Below are 23,815 nucleotides of genomic sequence, written 5' to 3' on the forward strand. Positions count from 1 at the left end.
GGTTCAAATTGAGAGAGGCCAGAAAAGTGAACTAGATCTTCAATGAGACATTGCAGGGATCTCGTTTGCGGACTTGATACATGGATTCCTTTGTTTTTATGCCTCAGATTTCTAATCCTCCAATGTTGTTATTTGATCTGATTTTAATACCACTTTAGGATCCGACCCTTTTTTTTCAATTTTCACCTAAAATGACATACTCAAATTTAACTGCCCATAGCTCAGTGCCTGAAGCAAGGATATGCATATTCTTGAACATTTGAATGGAAACACTTAAGTTTATGTAAATGCGAAATTAATATAGGAGAATATAACACATTAGATCTGATAAAAGATAATACAAAGAAAAAAAAATTTTTTGTTCCATAATTTTGAAACACAAGAAAAAGGCCATAATGCATTATTTCAGCCCAGGCGCAATTTACATTTTGGCCATTAGATGGCAGCAGTGTATGTGCACAGTTTTAGACTGATCCAATGAACCATATCTGTTCAAAATGTTGTCAAGACTGCCCAAATGTTCCTAATTGGTTTATCAATACATTTTCAAGTTCATAATTGTGCATTGTATTATTTCACTGTAACAGATACTTATTTTCCACCATAATTTGCAAATAAATAAATAAAAAATCCTACAATGTGATTTTCTGGATTTTTTTCTCATTTTGTCTGTCATAGTTGAAGTGTACCTATGATGAAAATTATAGGCCTCTCTCATCTTTTTAATTGGGAGAACTTGCACAATTGGTGGCTGACTAAGTACTTTTTTGCCCTACTGTATATGATGGTCCGATCACATTCTGTCTCCTTTCTGTGTCTGTGTGTTGCCATGTAGGCTATGCTGTGTAGGTGTATTTATGATGTTATTTCATTATGGACATGAAATCATGAAATAACAAGTCAATACGTATGAAACAACTATCAGACTGGAGGGGTGTGAAGAAACCATTCCTTTATTGGTGTGAAGTCCCAGTCAGGATGAGGGGCTAAAAACAGTGCTCTACACCAGACCCATGTCCACTCACACACTCGCTCACGTGGGGTACAGGGTGTGTCGCATCAAAATGTGAGAGAATCAGACCAATTTTTATTTTATTTTAACGTTCACCTCACTCAAGACTACAGCACTACTCATGACTTTCTCTAGGGTGGGGTCGATTGTGGGGGAGTGGAGTACTGAACTTACAAGGGGCCAACTCAATGGATCAAGGGTCAAAACCACATCAATGACAGTTATCAGAAATAGCATATTTGCTTTTTTCGAATCCTTTGATTCATACTTCGTATTCTCGGAGAGCGGGTGTTGCCAGAAGTGTTTTCGGGTTGACGTTTCCATGACAATGGCATGTTGCAGTGGCGCTGGTAGTGGTCTACTTGGCGTTGGCGGAGCTGCTGAGCATCTTGCGGACAGCCTGCGCAATGGCGTCACGGTCGATGCCGAAGATCTTGAGGAGCTCAGTGGGTTTGCCGCTGCGGGGGACGTGGGCCACGGCCATACGGTGCACGTTGAAGCCGGTCTCATTCACCACAGCAGAACACACCGCCTCCCCCAGGCCACCTAAATAATTACAACCACATGCCAAGTCAATCACATTTATATAGCCTTTTTACAACTAAATAAAGCCTAAAATGCAAGAGTGCAGAGTTCTATTTTCTGGGTCTTAGTATTTGTGCAGAGGTTTGTCCTAAGACTCCATATGTCACATCCGCTCTCCTCCTCTAACTCCTTTGAGCCTGTCTTGCTGAGCTGTCTTTGTTTGTGCAGTTTAGCCCCACTGTGCTGTACAGAATGTACAGTAGCTGGCCAGTCAGTCTCATCTATACATCAGCTTTGTCTTCCACCTCACTGACACTGTAACACTGTCACCTCCACAGCCCCCTGAGTCTTTCTTGATCCTCCCTGACAGGCCTCCCACCACCTTCTCATTGACTGACCATCAGGCCGGCGGTGGCGAAGGGGGGCCGGGTGCGAGAGAGGGTGTTCCTCCACTCTACATTAGTAGCCATCTGTACAATGGGGGTCCTTGAAGCCTGGGCCTCTCCATATAGCCCCCTCTAAGCCCCCTATCACAGCCTCCCCCTTCCTCTCCCTCACACACCATCTTCCCACCCCCTATGGCTTTGAGTGGACGCCCAGCCCCCCCACGTCACCCGTGCATGCACACCTGTCATAATGCACTATTCATGCTCATGTGTAGACAGGGAGTGGGGGTGGGGGTTGGAGGTTGTCAGGGCATGGCTTCTGCTGGTTGGTGGTTAGTTAGTGTTAAGATGCAGACTGTGGCACGGCTGTGCTTATTCTTTTCTTTGTTTAGTTCCTTCAACAGACAGTATAAATACCAAGGGACAAATAAGGCAACTGTGCCAAAATAAACACCCACACATTTTTGGACTTGCTTTTATCTAGGTCAGTGAAAGCCCAATGGCCAGAGCAGAGCTGAAATGTAAAAAACATTGAGGGATGATAGTCTCTTCTCCTCCTCCTGCATATGCTCAGGCTTAGAGATTTAAGAACTGATACAAATCACATGAATGTCTCGCAACTGCATAACTATCTAAAACTGCATACCTCAGTGCCCAGTGCTATATATTGTATTCCACTGGAATAAGATAACCTGAGTCCAGAAAGCAGCCTGTGTGTGCAGAGTACCCACCCTCGTAGTAGTGGTCCTCTACTGTGACTATGCGTCCCCTGGTGGCCTTGGCGTGCTCGATGATGGTCTTGGAGTCCAGAGGCTTGATGGTGAAAGGATCAATCACTCGAATGTTGATCCTCTCTGAGAGAGAAACAGAGCATGTTATACAATACTCGCAGTACAAATTTCTTCAGTTTAAACTATGGTGTTTCATCTATTCACGCAACACCAGATAAACGGTAGAGATGAATCGACAGACTTCTACAGTGCTAGAGACAGATGCTAGAAGTACTCTGACTCTGTTGTTGGGGTACACATGCTTATTAATAGACTGACACCATCAACCACCACTGTTCGCATTTAACCCCAGATCACAGTGAATGGTCCAATGCCTCAGTGGGACAAGTCTCACAACAAAGTCTCAGTATGCACGTGTGTGTGTGTGTGTGCATTACTCGGATGACGTTGATGTCCATCAGTCCCTGGGTGACGAGCACATTTCCTGACAGCCAATGTAGAATATTGAGTTCCAGTGAAGGATCTATGTAACTTTCCCGAAAGGACTGTTCTGTACCTTTCTTCAGCATTTCAGCAGCTGCCAGTGCCTCGTGTAGGGTCACGCCTGCTCCGATCACTGTCACGTGATCATCGTTGGTCTTGTACACAACCTGACGGACATGGGATGGAGGTTTCTATTATCTTGGCATATTTCTATTTAAAATTATTTAGCAAGCATGTTAGTACTATAAGAAAGTGATCTACTGTAAGACTTTCATTAGTCATTGTGTATAGTACATCTCATATATCATTGTCTCCATACCTTTGCCTGTCCCACATGGAAGTCTTCGTTGCTGTTGTAAAGAACACTGTTCTCTGGGCGACTGGTTCTGATGAAACACACACCCTGAAACAGAGATGAAACATGTCAATCAGCCTCGGGACTTTCATTACCTTGTCACTTATCAGACAGGTTTATTAAACAGTGACTCAGCCATACTCAGCAGCTGTGTGAACCAAAGATATTGGAAAGTGAGCACATAGCATGAAGAAGATGTGTTAGAGAGGGTTCTAGGTGCAGGTTAGTATTTTTTGTCATAAATATTGTTCTGGAGGCAGCTCTGCAGAGTGGTTATTAGCTGGCACAGCCACAAAGTCACAGCTACAGGACTGTTTTGCTGGTACAGACTGGAATATGTTCCGGGATTCATGCGATAGTGTTGAGGAGTATACAACATTAGTCACCGGCTTCATTAATAAGCGCATCGACGACGTCGTCCCCACAGTGACCTACGTACAGTACAAATCCCAACCAGAAGCCATGGATTACAGGAAACATTGCACTGAGCTAAAAGCTAGAGCTGCCGCTTTCAAGGAGCGGGACACTAATCCGGACGCTTATAAGAAATTCTGATAAACCCTCCCACAAATCATCAAACAGGCAAAGCATGCGCTGACCAGCTGTGTTCTTAGTCCCCTTCTGCACTCCCTGTTCACCCATGACTGAGTGGCCACACATGTCTCCGACACCATCATTAAGTTTGACAATGACAAAACGGTGGTAGGCCTGATCACCGACGACGATGAGACAGCCTATAGGGAGGAGGTCAGAGACTTGGCAGTGTGGTGCCAGGACAACAACAACCTCTCTTTCAACATGAGCAAGACAAATGAGCTGATTGTAAACTATAGGAAAAGGAGGGCTGAGCACACCCACATTCACAGGGCTGTAGTGGAGTGGGTAGAGAGCTTCAAGTTCCTTGGTGTCCACATCATTAAAGAACTATCATGGTCCAAACACACCAACACAGTTATGAAGAGGGCATGACAACACCTATTCCCCCTCAAAAAGTTATATAGCTGCATCATCGAGAGCATCCTGACTGGTTGCGTCACCGCTTGGTATGGTAACTGCTTGGCATCCGACTGCAAGATGCTATAGAGGGTAGTGCGTACGGCCCAGTACATCACTGGGACCAAGCTTCCTGCCATCCAGGACCTCTATACCAGGCCCTAACAATTTTCACACACACACACTCTCGCTGCTGCTAATCTCTGCTTATTATCTATGCATAGTCATTTTATGTACATATTACCTCAATTACCTCGACTATTCCGTACCCCTGCACATTGACTCGGTACCGGTACTCCTGGTATATAGCCTCGTTATTGTTATTTTAATGTGTTACTATATTTCCTTGAGTTTCTTACTTTTTCAAAAACTCTGCATTGTTGGTTTAGGGCTCATAATTAAGTATTTGTATTCAACACTTGACAAATAAAATTGTAATTGATCAAATCAGATTTTAAATTAAACCATAACCACACTGCTAACTCTAATGTCTAACCCTAACCCTAAATTAAGACCAAAAAGCACATATTTGTTTTCATACATTTTTACAATATAAAAAATGTACTAAATATAACTACAATATGGTTTAGGTTTTGCTGCCGGCCTATCTAAGGGGAAATCACTCAGTTCTGCCTCCAGGTCAAAACTCATGACAATAAATGTCAACCTGTGTGCTGGGTACCTTTGTGTTAGCAGCCAGCTCCACAGCTTTCTCAGTGGAGACACCGTCGCTAGGGTAGAAAACAGTTGCCGTGGGAATGGCTCTGAACATGGCAATGTCTTCAAGGCCCATCTGAGAAGGTCCATCCTCTCCTAGAACACACACACATGCACACATACACACACAAACGTGCATGCAAGTCACACACAATAGCATTTGGGATGTATGGGGCGGCTTAAAGTGAAAGCTACAGGGCAGGCATGCGTTCAGTGGGGCGAGTCGGCGTGGGCATGCAATGTACCTGAGGAACCAAAAGGAAACCTGGCCGCCCCGCCACCACCACTTCCATGACAGAGAGAGAGAGGGGGAGGGAGGAAACGAGTGCTGGCCGGAGCCACACTGATACAGTAGTAGATGGACGGAAGAGACGGAAAATCTACATTCAGGATTCAGGAAATAATACAGGATCACAAGGCGTGAGGCCAACTACAAGGAAACGATTCAACCCACTGCAAGAGTGTTACAAACATTTGCAATCGAAACCAACTGAAGACAAAGACCTTCCTCGACTAAACAGTGTTAGGGGAGGCACTGTGTTAACACTGTGTGACAGTGAGATAGGTCTTCTGCAGTGGACTGAATCGGTCCAAGAGGAACCAGCGCTAAGAGCTACGTCAGGTTAGGATCACAGTGAGGAAGTCACGGGTCACTATACAGACAGGTCACCGGGGGTGGGGGGGGTGGTCAAAGGTCAGTGGGCGAACTGACCAATGGACACGCCGCAGTGGGAGCCACACAGATTGATGTTGCTCTCAGAGATGGCAGCCATGCGGAGCTGGTCGTAGGCACGTGTGAAGAAGGTGGCGAAGGTGCTGGCGAACACCACGTTACGATCCCGCGTGGCGCAGCCCACTGCAATGCTCACCTGACCGAAGAGGAGAGAGAGGATAGGTAAAGGAGAGTAAAAGCCTGAGTAACTTGTGTTCTCAAATTCTGGCCAAAGTGTCTCACATCCCTTAGAAATAAAAGGAGGGAGCCATCATCTTAAAAATTCATATTGGAGAAATGTGATGTTTGAGCGATTTAATTTCCTGTTAGCCCTGAGAAAGCCCTTTCCCCTGTTCCCCATGAGGCCCTGCTAAGGGGATGGGGCCGTGTGAGCAGTTAAAAACGATCATTGTCAGTGAGAGTTTTTACTCAATACAATATGTTTAAACAATACCATCTACATTAAGTATAGCAAAGCACAGTGTGTCGTTTGCTAGCATAAAGCATCATTGTTGTCACTTACCAACAAGATACTTGAAAGCCAACAGAGCATTAAATGCCCCAATCCCTTAACAATATTCATATATGTGACAGCATGACTTGGGTAATTAATTAATCTAAATAACATCAGAACTATATTTGACTCCTCTATTGTCTGTGTGGGTGTCACAATGAGACACAGGCCACAATACGGCTTCATTAAACCTGCTAATGATGCCTCAAAGAACATCTACTGGAATCCTGCAGAGACATTACTAATGATGAGGAGGTCAGGGCCCATATCCACAAAGCGTCTCAGAGTAGATGCTGATCTAGGATCTGTCCAATCTTATTCATTATGATCTAAAAGGCCAAAATGATCGTAAATCAGCACTCCTACTCTGAGACACTTTGTGGATACGGGACTTGGTCTCTTAGGCAACCAGGCAGGAGGAGTAGAAGAATTCATGCCCTAGAAGTGAGGGGGTAACACTGTGTGTGTCAGAGGTGAATAATTTAGATATGAGGGTGGAAAGAAGCAGAAGAAGCCTCTTTAGACTATAGTGATGGATAAAGTGGAATTGCGTGTTTGTCATTCTACAGTTGTTCAAATACAAAGACGTAGGCCTACAGTATGAATGGTTTGGATGGAACTTTTATGGTCATTTTGGGTTGACATCACATAGTGCTATCAACAACAGCTTATCAGTGTTATTTTGTGATCAGTACACTTTAGTTCACCCTACTAGACCTAGACTCAGGTCAGATATGTAGCTCTGGGTGTCAGCTGAGCTTACCATGTTCTGCTCAGCGATGTAGCACTCAACGTAGCGTTCGGGGTGCTCATTCTTAAAGAGCTCAGAGAAGGTTGAGTTCTTGGTGTCTCCATCCAGAGCCACAACATGCTCGTTGTAGCGGCCCAGCTTAGCAAGAGCCATGCCATAGGCCTTCCGCGTGGCAATCTGGAGCCAAACACAACCAATGGGTTAGTTCATTTAAAACACAGTTCAATATAGCAGCCCACCACCATTCATGCTATCTGTCTGGGTCATGAGCAAGTCAATATACATTTTCCATGTCTTGTTCCAGGACTTAAAGCATCTCTCTCAAACGCTCTCGCTCTTCCTGTCAAGTACACACACACACGTGTACACACACCTTCTCTCCGAGTTTGTAGTTGGGTGCATTGGGCATGCGGACGTTGCGCAGGCTGACTGGCAGTGAGTCCTCGGTGGGCGTAGCGGGGTACAGGCGCTTGGTGGTGTTCATGATGCGCGCCTGGATGTCCTTCATCACCCCCTCAGCCATCTCCTTAGGCAGGGGCTTCCCATGCCAGCCTATCTTGTCCTCTGCAGCTACAACACACACAAAGAACATGATGAAATACATACACAGACAGAGACACACACAGAGAGACATTTATCAGAGATGGCACACTACCTCACGCATAGCAAATACACCTTTAGTATATCAGCAATGACAAAATTGGAGAAATCTGCTTTTGTTTTATATCTTGATGACATGATATCAGTATCGAAATGTCATAAGTTACATATTGCTCAACACTCCTCTCTCTCATCACAAAGCCTTACACATGTGGCCATCAAAGACCATTCTATAGGTCAGGGTTCCACTTCAAAAGCCATATGCTTATGACAATAGGCAGACAAAGGCCAGTGATCTGAGTATATACTACACATCCTGAGGGATTACTAGGCTGCTGCAGCAGAAGCTCTAAAGCACTGCCTAGATTACCACAGGTTGAGGTGCCCTTCATAGAAAAGACAGGAGGGCTGAGTTGGGTCATTTAGACTTGACCCATTTTAAGGGACAGGCACAGACTAATCCTTTGTGATTTCAGGATTAGTGTGGTCTGATAGTAGGTATTCATGACAAAGCAGATCCCGAGCACCACAGATATGTTTGAACGTGAAGGGTAGAGGGGACTCTGTCAGTATCACAATGAAGCTGTGCTGGTACATTTGTGTATGCATGAAAGGCGCTGCTGCTGGCATAGTATTAGGGCTTGGTTAGTCTCTGGGTGTACCTGTCTGTACTAGTGTATCAGTACATGTACCTATAGAGGAGCATGGGATTGGGTACCTGTAGAAATGTGTGTGTGTTTCTGTAGGTACCTGAGATTCCCTTGCCCTTGATGGTTTTGGCAATGATGGCGGTGGGCTGGTTACGGGGTTGGCTCAAAACCTTGGTCAGCTCCTCCACACTGTGCCCGTCCACAATGATGGCATTCCACCTACACACACACACACACACACACACACACACACACACACAATTTACTGGTGCCAATACCTGGTGGGAGTAATTTACATGCTCAGGCCCATAATCATGGTCTCTAGGCCACACATTTTCTAGGCTTTCTCCCAGTACCCACCCAAAGGCCTCACAGCGTTTCTGGTACTTCTCCACATGGTGCTGCAGGGGAGCCGGGTCACTCTGACCCAGACGGTTGATGTCCAGGATGGCCACTAGGTTGTCCAGCTGGTAGTAAGAGGCGAAGGACATGGCCTCCCACACAGAGCCCTCAGACATCTCCCCATCACCCAGCAGGCAGTACACATTGTAGCTACAGAGGGAAAAACAGACAGACAGACAGACAGACAGACAGACAGACAGACAGACAGACAGACAGACAGACAGACAGACAGACAGACAGACAGACAGACAGACAGACAGACAGACAGACAGACAGACAGACAGACAGAAAGACAGACAGACAGACAGACAGACAGACAGACAGACAGACAGACAGACAGACAGACAGACAGACAGACAGACAGACAGACAGACAGACAGACAGACAGACAGACAGACAGACAGACAGACAGACAGACAGACAGACAGACAGACAGACAGACAGACAGACAGACAGACAGACAGACAGACAGACAGACAGACAGACAGACAGACAGACAGACAGACAGACAGACAGACAGACAGACAGACAGACAGACAGACAGACAGACAGACAGACAGACAGACAGACAGACAGACAGACAGACAGACAGACAGACAGACAGACAGACAGACAGACAGACAGACAGACAGACAGACAGACAGACAGACAGACAGACAGACAGACAGACAGACAGACAGACAGACAGACAGACAGACAGACAGACAGACAGGGGCAATTAGAGGCTTGCAACATCACAGCAGCCAAGCTTTCATAAAAAGTAATAAACAAGTAAAGTTATGACTAATATAAATGACTAATCCACATCTTTCAATTCATTGCCACTTGATTGCCACCTAATGGCTAATGGGATGAAACGCAACACAACAGAGCAGAACAGTAATAATAATAATAATAATAATCTCTTCCTCACAATTGCCTCCCGTCGCAGAATAACATTTTCCACACAACCCCCTCCCTTCATCTTCAAAATGAGCCTCCCTCCCCGTACAGAGTGAACAGGAACAGTTGACCCCACCCTTGGCTCGGAGCTCCAATCATCCTGCATGGTAACAGGGTCTGACAGCTTTCCACTCAAATAGACATTGTCATTAAAGCGAGAAGATAGACTGAGACATGGCATGCATTCCGGGCCAGACCGCCTGGGGGAAAAACATTCCAGAGCCCAGAGAGGGATCCACAAAACACCTGGTCCAGATCCTGCTTAACATCCCCTCTCCCGGGTTATCTCGCCACAGCACCTCTCACTACACAAAGACAGACTTCCCTGCACCAACACACTGTTTAAACCTCTGAGCTGCAATTCAATTTGAATCAAATTAACACAATCTAATAGGCTACATGATGTTATATGATACAATATCAGTGTGTTGACTCACTGCTTGCTATAACATGAGTTGATGAGAATGGTGATTATATAACTCATTTATTAGATGGTAATGGAGGGCAAAAGTAGAAATCTAAATATGAATGGATAAATGACTGTTCTATTGCTGTGGAGGAATGACATGTGCATACCGGTGAGTGTTTGTGTGTGTCTTAAAACAACACACACTGGGGAACGTATCCTACACATTCTGAGGGATTACTGGGCTGCTGCAGGTCTAAAGCACTGGCCGGATGAGGCCGGAGTTTGGGTGCCCCTCGTAACATGTGCCAGGATAACCATGCAGTTTAACCTATAATTTAAGCTTCTATTTAAAACAGGTACATAATTGAGATGAACCAATATTCATTCATTCACTCTCTCCTCTCGCCAGGTGAGAATATTATAGAGGTGAGAAGAGAACACATCATACTGACACCTCACATGGAGCCCTCAGGCTCATCTGGCCTGAGGGCCCGAGGGCCATAGAACCAATGAACGGGAAATGTCTTAAAACCACCCTCCTGAACATGCGCCAAATTGGTTTACGTTCTGCTTCGATTTGGTTTAGCTAAAGCACGGGTAATCATATTCAAACTCTCCATTTATTAAATCAAATAAACACAGTAAATTAAACAGGGTACTGTAAGCGTGAGGCTTTATTAAAGCTGTAATGTGGCATTTTCACTTGCTAATCCTCCTGCTAAGTGTATCTGACACATTCACTCATTTGATTCATAGAACACTATTCATCTGGGACCCTGGCCTGTGCATGTGGGGCTGTGGATGTTGGGGTCACGGACTGTTATAGGAAGATTGCTTTAATTAAAACAGTCATACATAGACAAGTCACGGTTGGGGCTGGATGCTACAGTAGCTCACTTTGACAAGCTGTTCTGAGCACTGGAGCACACTCACTCACTGATTACTCATTCCCAGAGAGACACACTCACTAATTACTCATTCCCAGAGAGACACACTCACTGATTACTCATTCCCAGAGAGACACACTCACTAATTACTCATTCCCAGAGACACACTCACTGATTACTCATTCCCAGAGAGACACACTCACTCACTAATTACTCATTCCCAGAGAGACACACTCACTGATTACTCATTCCCAGAGAGACACACTCACTGATTACTCATTCCCAGAGAGACACACTCACTCACTAATTACTCATTCCCAGAGAGACACACTCACTCACTAATTACTCATTCCCAGAGAGACACACTCACTCACTAATTACTCATTCCCAGAGAGACACACTCACTAATTACTCATTCCCAGAGAGACACACTCACTAATTACTCATTCCCAGAGAGACACACTCAATAATTACTCATTCCCAGAGAGACACACTCAATAATTACTCATTCCCAGAGAGACACACTCACTCACTGATTACTCATTCCCAGAGAGACACACTCACTCACTGATTACTCATTCCCAGAGAGACACACTCACTGATTACTCATTCCCAGAGAGACACACTCACTCACTGATTACTCATTCCCAGAGAGACACACTCACTGATTACCCATTCCCAGAGAGACACACTCACTCACTAATTACTCATTCCCAGAGAGACACACTCACTCACTGATTACTCATTCCCAGAGAGACACACTCACTCACTGATTACTCATTCCCAGAGAGACACACTCACTGATTACTCATTCCCAGAGAGACACACTCACTCACTGATTACTCATTCCCAGAGAGACACACTCACTGATTACTCATTCCCAGAGAGACACACTCACTCACTAATTACTCATTCCCAGAGAGACACACTCACTGATTACTCATTCCCAGAGAGACACACTCACTCACTAATTACTCATTCCCAGAGACACACTCACTAATTACTCATTCCCAGGGAGACACACTCACTCACTGATTACTCATTCCCAGAGAGACACACTCACTCACTGATTACTCATTCCCAGAGAGACACACTCACTCACTAATTACTCATTCCCAGAGAGACACACTCACTCACTAATTACTCATTCCCAGAGAGACACACTCACTGATTACTCATTCCCAGAGAGACACACTCACTCACTAATTACTCATTCCCAGAGAGACACACTCACTAATTACTCATTCCCAGAGAGACACACTCACTCACTGATTACTCATTCCCAGAGAGACACACTCACTAATTACTCATTCCCAGAGAGACACACTCACTCACTGATTACTCATTCCCAGAGAGACACACTCACTCACTAATTACTCATTCCCAGAGAGACACACTCACTCACTGATTACTCATTCCCAGAGAGACACACTCAATTCAATTCAAGGAGCTTTATTGGCATGGGAAACATATGTTAACATTGCCAAAGCAAGTGAAGTAGATAACATACAAAAGTGAAATAAACAATAACAATGACCAGTATATATATATATATATATATATATATATATATATATATATATATATATATATATATATATACACACACAGTGTTGTAACGATGTGCAAATGGTTAAAGTACAAAAGTGAAAATAAAAAAACAAATATGGGTTGTATTTACAATGGTGTTTGTTATTCACTGGTTGCCCTTTTCTTGTGGCAACAGGTCACAAAATCGGGTTTGTTTTCAAATTCGTTGTGGATCTGTGTAATCTCTAATATGGTCATACATTTGGCAGGAGGTTAGGAAGTGCAGCTCAGTTTCCACCTCATTTTGTGGGCAGTATGCACATAGCCTGTTTTCTCTTGAGAGCCAGGTCTGCCCACGGTGGCCTTTCTCAATAGCAAGGCTATGCCCACCGAGTCTGTACATAGTCAAAGCTTTCCTTAATTTTGGGTCAGTCACAGTGGTCAGGTATTCTGCCCCTGTGTACTCTCTGTTTAGGGCTAAATAGCATTCTAGTTTGCTCTGTTTTTTTTGTTAATTCTTTCCAATGTGTCAAGTAATTATATTTTTGTTTTGTCATGATTTGGTTGGGTATAATTGTGTTGCTGTCCTGGGGCTCTGTGGGGTCTGTATGTGAACAGAGCCCCAGGACCAGCTTGCTTAGGAGACACTTCTCCAGGTTTATCTCTCTGTAGATGGCTTTATTATGGAATGTTTGGGAATCACTTCCTTTTAGCAGGTTGTAAAACGGTAATGTCTCTTTTCTGGATTTTGATAATTAGTGGTGATCGGTCTAATTCTGCTCAGCATGCATTATTTGGTGTTTTACGTTGTACACAGAGGACATTTTTGCAGAATTCTGCATGCAGTCTCAATTTGGTGTCCCATTTTGTGAATTCTTGGTTGGTGAATGGACCGCAGACCTCACAACCATAAAGGGCAATGGGTTCTATAACTGATTTAAGTATTTTTTGCCAGATCCTAATTGGTATGTCGAATTTTATGTTCCTTTTAAAAGGCATAGAATGCCCTTCTTGCCTTGTCTCTCAGATCGCTCATAGCTTTGTGGAAGTTACCTGTGGCGCTGATGTTAAGGCCAAAGTATGTATTGTGTGCTCTAGGGCAACGGTGTCTAGATGGAACGTGTATTTGTGGTTCTGACAACTGGATCTTTTTTGGAACACCATTATTTTGGTCTTAATAAGATTTACTGTCAGGGCCCAGGTCTGATAGATTCTGAGCAGGCGATCTAAGTGCTGCTGTAGGCCCTCCTTGGTTGGTGACAGAAGCACTGTTCTAGTGCCCTCGCCAATTCATTGATATGTATGAGGGTGGGGCTTAAGCTGCATCCCTGTCTCACCCCATGGCCCTGTGGGAAGAAATGTGTTTTTTTTGTTGCCAATTTTCACTGCACACTTGTTTGTGTACATGGATTTTATAACATTGTATGTTTTCCCCTCAACACCACTTTCCATCAATTTGTATAGCAGACCCTCATGCCAGATGTAGTCAAAGGCTTTTTGAAATCAACAAAGCATGAGAAGACTTTGCCTTTGTTTTGGTTTGTTTGTTTGTCAAGAAGGGTGTGCAGGGTGAATAGCCAATTTGACATTTGCTCAGTACATTGTTTTCATTGAGGAAATGTAAGTGTCTCTTGTTAATGATAATGCAGAGGATTTTCTCAAGGTTGCTGTTGACGCATATCCCACAGTAGTTATTGGGGACAAATTTGTCTCCACTCTTGTGGATTGGGGTGATTAGTCCTTGGTTTCAAACATTGGGGAAGATCAGAGCTAAGGATGATGTTAAAGAGTTTTAGAATAGCCAATTGGAATTTGTTGTCTGTATATTTTATTATTTAATTGAGGATACCATCAACACCACAGGCCTTTTTGGGATGGAGGGTTTTTATTTTGTCCTGTAGTTCATTCAAGGTAATTGGAGAATCCAGTGGGTTCCGGTAGTATTTAATAGTTGATTCTAAGATTTGTAATTGATCATGTACATGTTTTTGCTGTTTGTTCTTTGCTTTATAGCCAAAAAGATTGGAGAAGTGGTTTACCCATACATCTCCATTTTGGATAGATCATTCTTTGTGTTGTTGTTTGTTATGCGTTTTCCAATTTTCCCAGAAGTGGTTAGAGTCTATGGATTCTTCAATTACATTGAGCTGATTTCTGACATGCTGTTCCTTCTTTTTCCGTAGTGTATTTCTGTATTGTTTTAGGGATTCCCCATAGTGAAGGTGTAGACTCAGGTTTTCTGGGTCTCTATGTTTTTGGTTGGACAGGTTTCTCAATTTCTCTCTTAGCTTCTTGCATTCTTTTTCAAACCATACAGTTGGTGAATGCAAGCATTTCGTTTGGGTCTAGAGTGTCACCCTCTTTGAAGAGGAGGATGACCGCAGCAGCTTTCCAATCTTTGGGGATCTCAGACGATACGAAAGAGAGGTTGAATAGGCTAGTAATAGGGGTTGCAACAATTTAGGTGGATAATTTTAGAAAGAGAGGGTCCAGATTGTTTAGCCCAGCTGATTTGCAGGGATCCAGATTTTGCAGTTCTTTCAGAACATCAGCTCTCTGGATTTGGGTGAAGGAGAAGCAGGGGGGGAGGGTAGGGGTAGCCAGGAGGAGAGCATGGCCAGCCGTGGAAAAATGCTAATTGAAATTATTGATTAGCGTGGATTTATCGGTGGTGACAGTGTTTCCTATCCTCAGTGCAGTGGGCAGCTGGGACGAGGTACTCTTATTCTCCATGGACTTTACAGTGGCCCAAACTTTTGGTAATTAGTGCTACAGGAAGCAAATTTCTGTTTGAAAAAGCTAGCCTTAGCTTTCCTAACTGACTGAGTATTACGCTCTCAGAGAGCTCAATAAGTCCACTGACACCCCTATCAGATCACAGCAAAAGCACACTCTACTAAACAGTTCATTTGACCTCTCAGCTTATCAAATAAAAAGAATTGCAAGCAGACAACCTAAGAAAATTAACAACAATGACAAATGGTTTGATAAAGCAAACACCATTGTATATACAACCGATATTTATGTTTATTTATTTTCCCTTTTGTACTTTAACTATTTGCACATCGTTACAACACTGTATTTAAACCTAATAGGACATTTGAAACGTCTTTATTATTTTGAAACTTCTGTGAGTGTAATGTTTACTGTTAATTTTGACTGCCAACGCAAGTGAAATAAACAATATAAACGTGTTTCCCATGCCAATAAAGCCCCTTAAATTGAATTGATATTTAATTGAGCGCGAGAGAGTGAGCGAGCGCGAGAGTGAGCGAGCGCGAGAGAGTGAGTGAGCGAGCGCGTAGAGAGTGAGCGAGCGCGTAGAGAGTGAGCGAGCGCGTAGAGAGTGAGCGAGCGCGTAGAGAGTGAGCGAGCGCGAGAGAAGCGCGAGAGAGTGAGCGAGCGCGAGAGAGAGTGAGCGAGCGCGAGAGAGAGTGAGCGAGCGCGAGAGAGTGAGCGAGCGCGAGAGAGTGAGCGAGCGAGAGAGTGAGCGGAGAGCGGAGAGAAAAGGCGAGCGCGAGAGAAAAGGCGAGCGCGTGAGAGAGCAAGAGAGAGCCGGAGAGAGTGAGCGCGAGAGAGAGAGCGGGAGAGAGTGAGCTCGAGGGAGAGAGTGAGCGGGAGAGAGGGCGAGCGAGCGGAAGAGAGTGAGCGGGAGAGAGGGCGAGCGAGCGGGAGAGAGAGCAAGTGGGCAAGAGCAGGCGAGAGTAGGCGAGAGCGTGCTCGTGAGAGAGAGAGTGCAAGGAAGAGAGAGAGAGCAAAAGAGAGAGGAGAGCGCAAGGGGAAGTAGTGAGAGAAAAGAGAGGTGAGGTTAAGAGCAAGAGAGAGAGAGAAGATGGTGGCTCTCTTGCAGCCCTGATTATCAGAGCAGAAGAATTGACTGAACACAAAATGCAGAGAAGGCCAACCAACCCATCACACGTATACATTATACGTCAGACTGCTCTGTTATACGGACCAAAAATGAAACCAGAGAATAGCAACAACAACAAAATCACAGTATCTCTAATAAACCATTTTAAAGTACTTCCCTAACCCCAAAGTACAGCCCAGCTATCCTACCTTTATATATTTGTATTTGGATTCAGATATGAAGGTGAATCTGCTTGTCATATGCAGATTGCCATAGACAGTATTCCAGGCTCCATTGTTTGCCAGTGTTGCCACGTGGCCATTCTTGAACAGACCTCGTTTCTCACAACAAAGAGGCTGGCTTCCATACCATATTCAATGATGAAACAGCCAGCCAGCCAGCCTGTCTCCACGACACCACATACAAGATCAGCTATGGCTGTCAGCCTGCGTCTACGCTCCTGACAGGAGGTGAAACATCAGATCTTCTTACTGTTTGCAGTGTGCACCATGAGTATAGATGTGTGTATTGTGTACATGCAAGCTTTGTCTATGAATGGGTCTCTTTATGCCTATGTGTTGGAAAGTATCAATGTGTATGTTCATAGTAGGTGTGTCTGATTTATCTAATTGCACAAATTTCCTTGTGCATACTCCCCTTTGTATATTCCCAATGCATGTAATTATTTGTGTTTGTGTGTTGGTCGATCTGTCTGTGTTCTGGTTTAGCTAGACAGCGTACGATCACACAACTAAAGCATGAACTTAGAAGGGTGTGAAGCATCTAATGGAGTCATGTGCTAAACTCCATATTATGTGCTTGCGTGTGCGTGTGCGTGTGTGTGAATGGTCTCTCACCTGGCCTTGTCAAAGTATTTCCCAGTGTAGGCCATCCCACAGGCAGCACCCAGACCCTGTCCAAGAGAGCCGGTGGCCACATCCACAAACTGCTGCTTCTGTTAACACACGTAAACATACACAAATGTTAAGACACTACACAAACACGTCGCAGCACACACAACATGCATAAACACACATTACACAAACTCATCAAACATTATGCAAATGATGCAGTTAAACATTGCACAGACATCTATTTGCGAACAAAGACGAACTACTCAGTCATAACACACCCACATTCAGTCTCTGGCATGCACATGACCATCACAATCATATACAAATCAAATGTTATTTGTCACATGCACCGAATACAGCTGGTGTAGACTTTACTGTGAAATGCTTAATACAATACAATTAAATCCACAAGAATGGAGCAACAGTACCAGATCAATGTGGAGCTATATACAGGGAGTAGCAGTACCAGATCAATGTGGAGCTATATACAGGGAGTAGCAGTACCAGATCAATGTGGAGCTACATACAGGGAGTACCAGTACCAGACCAATGTGGAGCTATATACAGGGAGTACCAGTACCAGATCAATGTGGAGCTATATACAGGGAGTACCAGTACCAGATCAATGTGTAGCTATATACAGGGAGTACCAGTACCAGACCAATGTGGAGCTATATACAGGGAGTACCAGTACCAGACCAATGTGGAGCTACATACAGGGAGTACCAGTACCAGACCAATGTGGAGCTATATACAGGGAGTACCAGTACCTGATCAATGTGGAGCTATATACAGGCAGTACCAGTACCAGATCAATGTGGAGCAATATACAGGGAGTACCAGTACCAGATCAATGTGGAGCTACATACCGGGAGTACCAGTACCAGATCAATGTGGAGCTATATACAGGGAGTACCAGTACCAGATCAATGTGGAGCTATATACAGGGAGTACCAGTACCAGATCAATGTGGAGCTATATACAGGGAGTACCAGTACCAGACCAATGTGGAGCTATATACAGGGAGTACCAGTACCAGACCAATGTGGAGCTATATACAGGGAGTACCAGTACCAGACCAATGTGGAGCTATATACAGGGAGTACCAGTACCAGATCAATGTGGAGCTATATACAGGGAGTACCAGTACCAGATCAATGTGGAGCTATATACAGGGAGTACCAGTACCAGACCAATGTGGAGCTATATACAGGGAGTACCAGTACCAGATCAATGTGGAGCTATATACAGGGAGTACCAGTACCAGATCAATGTGGAGCTATATACAGGGAGTACCAGTACCAGATCAATGTGGAGCTATATACAGGGAGTACCAGTACCAGATCAATGTGGAGCTATATACAGGGAGTACCAGTACCAGATCAATGTGGAGCTATATACAGGGAGTACCAGTACCAGACCAATGTGTAGAAGTATAAGGTATTTGAGGTAGATACTTTTCACAAAACACACACACACTTCCTCTCAAACACACTTCCTAAACATACACATTCATTCAGTGCTCATGGTAACTGATCAACAGGGCAAATCAATGTGTAAGTATTAGGTGAATAGGCACTGAATCTTAGTTGAGGGAATCAGTGGGCTACTCACGTGTGTGTGAACAGAGCATGGCATTACTGTGTATTCAGACACAGGGCCTGGGGCCACCTGTCTCTGTCACACAAACACATCTTTGTGACATACAGTCTACACCACAGTACATAGTGGGTCTTGTGTGCTCAGACTTCCTCTCTCCAACAAGGGAATACCAGTGCCCTGAAAAAGGACATGTCTGGCTTTGGAAATGAGGACAAATTTGACCCTGTTAGTTGTAGTTCATAAGAGACCACAGGTAACAAGCGGTAGTGGATGAACGGGTTTGTGAGGAACAAAGGGCTAAATATAAACCAGGCTTGTGGAAGAGTGACACTCTGGGTTAATGGAGTTAAGAGGTTATTTGTGGACCAAACAGGGTTGTGTCTTGTGGATTGGTGGGTCACTTCCTATTCCTGTTCTTACCGGCACAGGATGTCCCTCCAGGATGGAGTCGACCTTACGGAGGTTGAGCAGCTCGCTGTCCTTCAGGAAGCCTGCCTCAGCCCACACTGCATACAGCACCGGTGCTGCATGACCCTGGAGGAGAGAGAAAGAGCGAGAGGGACACAGAGAGAGAGAACGGTCTCACAGATACAAGTCACTCTTAGACTTCATTGAGTAGTAGAAAGAGACTTTGCTACCATCACACACAGACATGACCACATTCAGACAGAACATACACAACGGGGCCTTAGCTAATGCAAGCACACTTCAATCATTTACGACAACCACCTTTCATAGCAGAGCTGTTATTCCCTATGTTACACTCTCACATACAGCATCACACTTTGTGCCTGGACTAATTTCAGTTCTGGGATTGGGAACATTATCCCAAACCTTCTTCCTTCCCTCCAAATTAATTAAGCTCCAGTAGCCCCCATAGGATTACGTCCATGCCTCCCGGTCTGTCTCCTAAAGCAGTGGTTCCCAAACTGTGGAACTCAGTCAGGCTTTCAATTTACTCTTGAAAGTTGTAATAATAGAATGCACAAGGTGCCATTTCAAAAGTGTTTAGTGCAACAGCAATATTCCTCGTCATGTCAATCATAGAGAGCTATTTATAACTTGTCAGAAATGTCCAGTTGACCATCTAGCTCATGTCAGCTAACGTTGATGCGGGATATTCCCCAATGATGAAAGGGGGCATGAGTGAAAAGGTTTGGGAACCGTGGCCCTAAAGAATCCCAGGTCCCAGATTACAGGTTTACTCGACATTGGGCCTTTAAGAACTCGAATCATATGGCTGGCTCTTCCCAGCACAGACTGGCCAAAGCAATCTGACTGGTTAAAATCCTATGAATATACAACTGTCCATCCCATTCATCAGGTTGTTTTTTGAAAATGGCATTAGTTTGATACAATGCCCTAGTGCTTGCTAAGGGCCCTAACCACTCTATCAATCTACTGAACAATCTGGCCTTAATGGCCATGTACTCTTATAATCTCCAGTCGACACAGCCAGAAGAGTACAGGCCACCCCTCAGAGCCTGATTCCTCTAGGTTTCTTCCTAAGTTCCAGCCTTTCTAGGGAGTTTTTCCTAGCCACTGCTTCTGCGTCTCTTGCTCTCTGGGTTTCAGGCTGGGTTTCTGTATAATCACTCGGTGACAACTGCTGATGTAAAAAGGGCTTTTGATTGATTGACTGACAAACTTGATTAAACTGTATCTGAGGCCGATGAGGCCATTAGGGAAGATGCAGGGCTGCTACAGTAGGTCTGACCTTAGAGGTAAACATGGATTTGGCTGACAGGACTGATTAAGGCAGGGGAATGAGACTGGTACGGCATTTTTTAATTGTTCCCCTCTAATCAGGGACTGATTTAGACGTGGGACACCAGGTGTGTACAATTCATTATCAGGTAGAACAGAAAAACAGCAGGCTCCGGAAGAGTTGAACACCTCTGGTCTCTAGACCATAGAAATATAATCCCCATTCAAGTCAATAATAATTATATTTCTAGATAGGGTTAGAGTGGTACCTTGGAGAGGACGAAGCGGTCATTGTTGATGTTGCGGGGGTCCTCAGGGCGGTACTTCATGGTGTTGAAGAAGAGCACAGACATGATCTCTGCCACACTGCAGCATGATGTGGGGTGTCTGGAGGGCAGAGGACAGGACAGGGAGTCAGACCAGGGCTCTGACTGACACACACACACACACACACACACCTCCATGCGCTCAGGACACTGCAGTGTAGAGCAAGAAAGTATAAACACACACACTCGCCATAAATGATCTACAATCAGTTTACTATAGACTATTTCATTGCACTCCCATATATTCAGTAGACACACACACAAAGTACTGAACAGACACTGTCCTGTGATGTCATTATAGGAAACAAATCCATCTTCAATAGAACTTGATCATTCAGACCCGAACGCTGATATTCATTCTTCATTTAGTGCAGGGGCTAGCCTATATTAGTCTGTCTGCCAACTGTAAACTTCATGTTGTGATAAAGCTTTAACACTCAATGCATGTGAAATGTGTTATTTTCGCTCTTTTGCCTTTGACTTCACATTAGTGAATTAATTCACAACAATCAATCTGCTGTCTGTTAGATAAGGCAGACCCTCTTCCATACATTCAGTCTGGGTTAGACAGTTCCTCAAGCAATGAGCGGGAGGACAGCATTGTGATCATTCCATTGCACTTTAAAGTTGTATTATAGCAGACCACAAATACACTCCTTTCTCCTTCATTGCCAAAACTCCATGCTTGAGGTTAAATGCAAAAGAAATCAATATTTAAACAGTTTTTTAAAGAATCTAAAACATATGAGATTCCAAACAGAGCATGCATGTTGTAATATGTCACAATAACACAGGTGCCTGGTACCCACCAGAAACGGAAACGTTTTAAATCAACCTGAAACGGAAAGGTGGTCAAAAAAGACTAAATGAAATTAAATGTTGATTGGATGAAATAAACAATGAACAGATGAAAGAATGAACACATAAAAGGTATAGTTTAATTGTGCCTTGGACTTATTTGTTGATGTGGAAGTATACACATTTATTAAAAAAGGTTGTATCCTCAGACATTGTGGTTATTATGCGTCAATAGCATATTTTATTTGAGCTGTTAACTATACTGTAATAAAAAAGGAAATAAGAAAAAGGAATGAATTAATCTCTCAAAATATAAATAATATGTATTCTACCCCTATACCAAGGACAAGCCTGACAAATAGTAATAGAAAGGGGAGCGCATTGGCCGGGGAGTGATTGTCCTGCTCGCGGTGGCCTGACGTAGTATCATCAGCCAGTCGCAAATCGTTCCGCTCTGCGAAGATGACGTCCACTGGAGGCTGAATTTACTCAGGAGCACCAGGAACGAGCGCTGTCTCTTTAGTTGCGGCGAAACATACTCAAAAGCCCACGTCGCCACCACGCGTAAAGACCCATTATTTAGGGAATCATAATGAATGGGTTTGCTCTCAAAAAATGCATTCAAAAATAAATGGGCATTAAGATACTGTACAATCGAAAATAATGCACCTACTTCGAGTAGCCTAGTCTATTAGAACGTACGAGGATACGACATGATTAACAAAAGTTCACAATGTTATCTCTGCATATTTTATCTATATGGTATCTGCATGGTTTACATCCCACATGTAAGACATGTCGATGATTAATGCCAAATGGATGGCATTGAAAGGGTAGAATTAAGAATAGTAGTAGCCTGTTCTGGAACAATGCGTAATATGCGCATAAAATGGGCATACAATGCAGGCCATGGCTATTACGCATGTAAACCCATCACATAGCCTGCACGGATGGACACCTCATATTACAAATGTATTTTTCTTTCAAATTTAAAGCATTGAAGCATGGCGCTTACCCGCTGCCTGCAGCAGTTGTAGCCTTTATAGAGTTGATCCTGAGCCGGTTGGCTACGTTCCGAAGTGCCTGCAGAGTCTGTTGGTCGGGTTTGTGATAGTCCTCCATCTGTGCGCAATTCTGTCAAAAATACACTTAAAAAATAAAATACTGTACGAACAATGTCAGGGTCAAGACTATGAACTATGTGCGGGGGATAGAGGCAGAGAGAATGACAGAGAGAGGGGCGTGTTAGTAAACCTATGATTGAATATGGCTAATCTAGAGCAAAAAGGAGATTGACAGCACACGGGCTCAACGAACACAGAGAGGTATGGTGCGTATGTAGCAGCGCAAAGTATGCTACATCCCAAACAGTTACGCATGGACGAAATGGGGGAGGCGGTGTTGCCAAGGCCAAGTGGATTGGACTTTAACTGCCACGCCCCCGTCGCCACTACGCGTCACAGGCCTCCCCACAATGTCGCTCATCCAGAAGGGCCAGGGGACAGCAGGGGGCCGGCCATGTTGAGATGTAGAAGGCTATTCTCTGCTCGTGCTGTCAAAGACCAGGGGAAAGTGGATGATTGCTTACAGGTCTACCGTAGGTCATTACCTATAATATGTTTTCCATTGGTACGTAGTAGTCAGATATATTTTGTTGTTGGGGAAACAGCCAACTTTACAACTCTACACATTTTGACTCGGGGGAAAGAGAAACATTTTATAATCTCATGCTATTCTACACATTTTGCCATGAGGCTGAGAGAAAATGTCCAGATTTAAAGAAAAATTCCTGCAATTGTAAACATATTGCCATGAGGCAGAGAGAACATTGTGCAATTTTATAGCTAACCTCGTGCTATTCTAGCAGTTTTAATGCTAATTTCCTGCTATTCTACACATTTTGCCATTCTTGTCATTCAATTTTTATGACATGTTTGATACTATCTGGGGAGAAGGGGGTGTTTTTTTTAAAATGGCATATTTTAGATTTTTTTTTTAGGGCTGTGTGGTATATACAGTTAATTAGGTCTATTCTATCATGGGATTGTAGTTAAATAATTAAAGAACTCCAGTGCTAGG

At 44.1% G+C, this 23,815-nt stretch overlaps 1 protein-coding gene across 1 annotated transcript; it reads right to left on the reverse strand.

Moving 5' to 3' along the window:
• Positions 1-932: 932 nt before the first annotated feature.
• On the reverse strand, positions 933-23,136 carry LOC135528051 (transketolase-like). Its single transcript, XM_064956820.1, has 14 exons — positions 22,752-23,136; positions 20,882-20,999; positions 19,326-19,439; positions 17,307-17,404; positions 8,790-8,981; positions 8,530-8,648; positions 7,553-7,749; positions 7,192-7,356; positions 5,915-6,071; positions 5,168-5,298; positions 3,457-3,540; positions 3,211-3,304; positions 2,655-2,777; positions 933-1,558 (listed from the first exon to the last, which is right to left on the reverse strand). The coding sequence occupies exons 1-14, from the start codon at positions 22,856-22,858 to the stop codon at positions 1,371-1,373; spliced, it is 1,887 nt and encodes a 628-aa protein (XP_064812892.1). The 5' UTR covers positions 22,859-23,136; the 3' UTR covers positions 933-1,370.
• Between the last annotated feature and the right edge of the window lie 679 nt (positions 23,137-23,815).

The sequence above is a fragment of the Oncorhynchus masou genome, chromosome 33 (genome assembly GCF_036934945.1).
Source record: "Oncorhynchus masou masou isolate Uvic2021 chromosome 33, UVic_Omas_1.1, whole genome shotgun sequence".
Lineage (NCBI taxonomy): Eukaryota > Metazoa > Chordata > Actinopteri > Salmoniformes > Salmonidae > Oncorhynchus > Oncorhynchus masou.

Coding starts and splice junctions, on each gene's coding strand:
- LOC135528051 (XM_064956820.1), bottom strand. CDS start 22,858: ATGGAGGACTATCACAAACCCGACCAACAGACTCTGCAGGCACTTCGG. Junction 6,072..7,191: donor ACATCGCTGAGCAGAACATG/GTAAGCTCAGCT, acceptor CTCTTCGGTCAG/GTGAGCATTGCAGTGGGCTG. Junction 3,541..5,167: donor AGCTGGCTGCTAACACAAAG/GTACCCAGCACA, acceptor TCTCTGTTTCAG/GGTGTGTGTTTCATCAGAAC.